This window comes from Notolepis coatsorum (assembly GCF_963971535.1).
Source record: "Notolepis coatsorum genome assembly, chromosome: 5".
Lineage (NCBI taxonomy): Eukaryota > Metazoa > Chordata > Actinopteri > Aulopiformes > Paralepididae > Notolepis > Notolepis coatsorum.
Genome location: NC_140169.1, coordinates 140,680,754 through 140,686,785, shown reverse-complemented (window position 1 = coordinate 140,686,785; position 6,032 = coordinate 140,680,754). Strand labels below are relative to the sequence as shown.

Sequence of the window (6,032 nt, the reverse complement as noted above, 5' to 3'; positions counted from 1 at the left end):
TGATTTTTAGTATTTTCTTTTTTTCCTTCTTCTTTCGTTAGGCACATACGCTTAATTGTGCAACATGGTCACTATGAAAAGTAAACACAAGCAAAAGTGACATCTTGATATGGTACGAAGAGAGAGAGAGAGAGAGAGAGATAGCAGTGGTGTCTAACACCTCTCTCAGGCCTCTCTCTCATTATACCACCACAGCAAAACAAACAGGGCAAATGACTCTATAGGCTCCGCCCCGCGTCAACAGAGGTGCGTTCTGGCGAGAACAGTTCTGTGCGCGGAGGGGGAGGAGGAGGCTCTCTCCCTGTGCGCACCAGGCCCCTGGGGGCGACGACAGCGCGGGCCGCGCCGGGGGGCCTAGCGTGTGGACCCGCTCCGTGTGGACTGGGCTTCTGCAGACACGACACAGAGCGCCTGGAGGAAGAAGAGGAGTGGTGGGGAGGAGGAAGAGCGGAGGAGCGTAAGGATAGAAAAAGAGAGAAAGGGATGTGTGAGAAGAGAGAGGCGTCTCGAGAGCAGCACAGTCTAGAGGGAGAAAGGAAGGGGGGTAGGTGTGGAGGGAGGGAGGGGGTGGAGCTATGCAGGTGTGACAAGAGAGCGGATCGATGGGATTGGCTGGTCCGGGGGGGGGGGGGGGGGGGGGGGGGGGGGAGATGGGCGGGGCAGGGGGTTAGAATGCTGAAGCATGGCAGAAGAGATGGAGCAGGAAAATCCCAGAGGAAGGAGGGAATCACACGTCACTGTAGGTAGGAAGTCCCTGTGTGTGGGACTCTGGCTCTTAAGCGCTATAGAGGCTCAGACCAGGGCTGTCGTCGTCATTACCGTTCTCCAGGTTCTCGTTGCTCTCGTAGCACCCCGAGTCCCGGGGGAGTCGCCCACCAGGCTGCTGCCGCGGCCCTCGGAGAGCAGCTTCTCCTGGGAGCCGGAGAGGCCGCCACTGCCGCCTCGCTCCGGATCACTGCTGCCTGCGGACGCACAAACGCGACATGGTCAAGTTAAGAGACAAATAAACGGTTGTTGTTCACGTTTGTTAGATAGGAGACTGTGCAGCACGTCTAAAAGGTTACGTACGATGGATTCAACTTGTGCTGCACTTCTGTGTGTGAGCCAACTGTAGTATTTTAAAAAGCTTTAAATAAAGCTAATTAAAGCTGCGCACAGGATTCGCACCCTGTGATCCCGAGAGGTGTTTAAAACATGGGGAGGATGAAAGAAAATGGCAACCAAAAAAGCACGGTGACTTCGTGATGTGTTAAATGAGACCAGAAGAGCTCGACGGGCAGTTTTCACCGTTTCATGCGTCACCGAGGGGGAGGGTGTTTCTCTCGCCCCCAGCTCAGCCCTGTCATTTATCTCGCTGAAGATGCAATATTTTCCTCATGAAAAAGTTAGTAGTGAAAGGTTATGTACTTACCGTCATACTCTTGCAGCAGCTCTACAGCTGTGAGCAGCACGGCTCTGTGTTGAGGGTATATGTATATAGTACATGTGTATATATATAGTACATGTATGTACTTACTGTCATACTCCTGCAGCAGCTCCACGGCGGTCATCAGCACGGCTCTGTGCTGAGGGTCTTTATATGTATATATATATATAGTACATGTATGTACTTACTGTCGTACTCCTGCAGCAGCTCCACGGCGGTCATCAGCACGGCTCTGTGCTGAGGGTCCTTGATGTTCAGCTCGTCCAGATCCTCCTCCTCCAGCAGCTTGAAGGTGTCCAGGTCCTCGTAGCCGTTGAACAGGAAGGTGGGCATGTGCTCCTGCAAGAAACACAGAAACAACAGCTCAGGATGAAAGGTTCCTACCTCGCGTGCACAGCCGGGGGGAGATAATAGTGTGACGGCGGGGCAGCGGGGGCGATTTGTTCCAACTTTTAATCGTGGAGGATGGAACATAGATTCAATTACCGCTGTGGAACATAAGGAATGCATGGTTGGTCATCACTGGGCATCGGTCTGTGTTCACCCTGAAGCGGCCGCAGACGCGGTGTGTTGAGCTGCTGCATCTACCGTCACAGCGATGATGTCGTCATTTAGACCAGGAAATACCATGAGCCGTGTGTAATCTCTACTCTGTTTCAAGGTCTCCAGTCAGGACGACAACCCCGGGCCTTTTCCTTCTGCTGGGACCAAGAGGCCCAATCAGCGATCTGAATGATTCAATCAGCGATCTAAATGATTCAATCAGCGAATTAAATGATTCAATCAGCGATCTAAATGATTCAATCAGCGATCTAAATGATTCAATCAGCGAATTAAATGATTCAATCAGCGAATTAAATGATTCAATCGGCGATCTAAATGATCCCAAATGGGCAGCCCCACCACAAAATAAAAAAATAGATATAGCAAAGTCGTTTTTATTCTCTCTAGAGAGTCTAGCTCTAACACTTGGCAACAGGTTAATGTGAATTCTTAAATAGCTATAGTTTGTGGCATAACGTAAAATAACTTAATTTGGAGTAAAATAGACCCATATTCTGCTTTATTATGTGTTAAGAAACTAAGAACAACCTTTGTTTTTCCATCTACAGATCGAACTCTTCCAGATCGTATGTGAATGTATCCCACAGTTAATACGACGAGGACACACACACACACACACACACACACACACACACACACACACACACACACACACACACAACACACACACACACACACACACACACACACACACACACCACACACACACACACACACACACACACACACACACACACACACACACACACACACAAGCTAGTCATTACACCCACAGTGCTATCTCAAAACTGGGAGGATGAGATATATATATATTTTTTTAAATCTCATGTCTTAAAATATCCCGCTACACCCTCCTCCGCTTTAGGCCCAGTCGTCACCTGACACTATATCGCATAAACCATAATTATCATAACCGGCTTCCACTCTGCAGAATGGGAACGCTGGTGCGTTCCGAGCCCGTGGCACCCACACCCACACAGAGGTAGAATGCGGCAGAATGCTTGTGTCACCAGTCAAGACCGTCAATTAGAACGGTGGACTTCGCCATCTTAGAGGAGGACAGCGTGTCTTAAGAGGAGGAGGACAGCGTGTCTTAAGAGGAGGAGGACAGTGTGTCTTAACCCTTTTCACTGCCACACGACAGCCAGTTAACCCTTTCACTGTGACAATACAGAAGGTTAGCCCTTTACTATCACACAACCGTCAGTTGTGTGATAGTAAAGGGCTAACCTTCTGTTGTGTGGCAGTGAAAGGGTTAAGAGGAGGACAGCGTGTCTTAAGAGGAGGAGGACAGTGTGTCTTAAGGAGGACACCGTGTCTCTGGTCTATTTCTGTGGGAGATAATGATGGACTAAACAAAAGACCACCAGCCAGGAAAGAGCAGAATGATCTCGTCTCTCTTGCAGTTGCCTTTTGTCCTTTTGGCCAGTATCACGTCTAAACACGTTACAAAGCCAAAGACTTGTTGGGCCAAGAACCCCCCCCCAAAAAAAACAACAACACAAAGATAGTCAAAAGTGCAAAGATATAAAAAGTGGTATGTGGTTCCCGCTTGAGGACCAGGTTTCCATGATGCCAGGTACCCAGGTGGGGTATCTCCCAGGCCCCTCTGTGTGGAGTTTGCATGTTCTCCCCGTGCTCACAAGGGTTCCCCCCCCCGATAAGATAAACCCAATGGAAAAACATGCACAACAACAGATCGCTAACGCTGTGGCGTCCTTGACGAAGACGGACAGGAGCACTTGGATTGGTCCCCGGGGCGCGACTCACGTTGACGCCCGTCTGCTCCCGGCTGCCCATGGGGGGGAAGGACGACGGGATGGGTTAGGCGCAGAGACTATCGTATCGGCGACTGAGGAAAGACAATGCATGTGTGTGTGTGTATCCCGGTGTGTGTGTGCCGCTCCAATTGCATGTCCAGTTCGTTGCATGCCGATTAAAGACCCCCTAAAGAGGTCCTGCATTATTATTAACTGCTGACTCGAGATGATGATATTTTATGCTAATCGTTCTTGTCATGCTTAGTTTAGCTAGTTTAGTCAGTCTGTTTCAAATGGTCCGTTAAAATACACAACTAGAGCAGAAACCCAGACAGAATGTTTATTATACTGCTGTGAAATTTGTATTAAAGTTACGATGACGGATGATGGTGCGATTACTTTTATACTTTATATTGAGTGTTTCTGGGGGAGTGTTTCTGAGGAAGAGTGTTTCTGAGGAAGAGCGTTTCTGGGGAAGAGTGTTTCTGAGGAAGAGTGTTTCTGAGGAAGAGTGTTTCTGGGGAAGAGCGTTTCTGGGGAAGAGTGTTTCTGAGGAAGAGTGTTTCTGAGGAAGAGTGTTTCTGGGGAAGAGTGTTTCTGAGGAAGAGTGTTTCTGAGGAAGAGTGTTTCTGGGGGGGGGGGGGAGTGTTTCTGAGGAAGAGTGTTTCTGAGGAAGAGTGTTTCAGAGGAAGAGTGTTTCTGAGGGAAGTGTGTTTCTGAGGAAGAGTGTTTCTGAGGAAGAGTGTTTCAGAGGAAGAGTGTTTCAGAGGAAGAGTGTTTCTGGGGAAGAGTGTTTCTGAGGGAAGAGTGTTTCTGAGGAAGAGTGTTTCTGAGGGAAGAGTGTTTCTGAGGGAAGAGTGTTTCTGAGGAAGAGTGTTTCTGAGGAAGAGTGTTTCTGGGGAAAAGGCCCAATGACGTGCTCCCTTTTGGTCTAGTCTGGGAATTCTTGGACGTGGTTCCCCATGACAACGCCCTTGCAGTATATTGTTCAGAGTTACGCATGAGAAATCACTGGGCGAGAGGGAATAACGACATATACCATTAGAAAGCAACTCAAGGAGGCTACAAAATGCAGCGTTGATGGTTCTTAATAGAAATTAATTAGTTAGATTGGTCAGTTACGCATCAGGAGCACTGGGGGGAGAGGGAATAACGATATATACCATTAGAAAGCAACTCCTTAATACTAATTAATTTGACGACGGCGATGATATATTAAGGGGGGCGACAGTGGCTCAGGAGGTAGAGCGGTCGTCTGGTAATCGGAAGGTTCCCCTGGTTCGATTCCGGCTCCTCCCGGCAGTGTGCCCAAGTGTCCTTGAGCGAGACACTCAACCTCTTAACTCTCACTCCCGATGAGCAGGTCGGCACCTTGCATGCACCTTGCCTCCGCCGTCGGTGTGTGAATGTGTGAGCGAACGGGTGAATGCGAGGCATAGAATTGTAAAGCGCTTTGGATAAAAGCCGCTATATAAATGCAATGATCCATTCAGGTATTAAGAGAACATCCTGCATGGGTTATATATTCAAAAGGTTGATTTGTTACGTCCAGACCAGTAGTATGAAAGTAGAAAAGACGCATGTAATCGATACCATATTGTGGAGGCCAGGTCTAATAGGGGGGTTGTGAACTCATGTGTTTAGTCTAGGTTTAGTCTAGCCTCTCCACTCCAAAAGAGACGGCGACGCCTTGTCAAAACACAGCCCGTCACATGTCAAGTACACACAGTACACACCCACACACACCCAGCCTCCAGGAGTACACACAGTACACACAGTACACACAGTACACACAGTAGTACCCACTCAACTTGAAATCTGCAGGCACTCTACGGACTTTTAAGCAATCCATGAGCTAGTGTTTGTATTGTAGTAGTATGTGTGTGGTGTATCATGCATGTCTGTTCGCTATCTGCTTGGTTGGACTGCATGTATTTTTTCTCTTCTGTTTTCGTATTGTTCCTGTCTTTTTTGTTTCTCTTTCTTTCCCGGGATGCACCCCCGGGCCGATGTAACTATTGGTTGAGGGGCGCAATATAACACACCAAGCCTCCAGGCTTATAATAAAATCCCTAGAAAGCCTGCGATATGACGCCGGTACCTAACCATGGCCGGGCCATCCTCAAGCGATGGGCTTCCTCTCCTCTGATGAAAGAGCCCATCCTATGAGTCGGCTTCCTTGGGGCTAATTGTGGGTGGACGTGTCGCGAGGAGAGTGGCTACTACTGGGTCTAATTGAAAGACGCGGAGCCCTGTGTTCTGGCCTGGGCGTGTGTGTGTGC

The 6,032-nt window shown here is 48.8% G+C and overlaps 1 protein-coding gene across 1 annotated transcript in view; it reads right to left on the bottom strand.

The window, feature by feature from the left end:
* The window catches only part of LOC311228388 (SAM and SH3 domain-containing protein 1-like), a gene marked incomplete at its 5' end in the record, with an annotated part of 61,598 nt that overhangs the window by 32,324 nt on the left and 23,242 nt on the right, over window positions 1-6,032 (bottom strand). Inside the window, 6 exon segments of the mRNA XM_084314295.1 lie at window positions 206-411; window positions 799-870; window positions 873-934; window positions 1,513-1,565; window positions 1,664-1,765; window positions 1,971-2,010. Coding sequence (XP_084170421.1) covers window positions 206-411; window positions 799-870; window positions 873-934; window positions 1,513-1,565; window positions 1,664-1,765; window positions 1,971-2,010 — 535 coding nt within the window.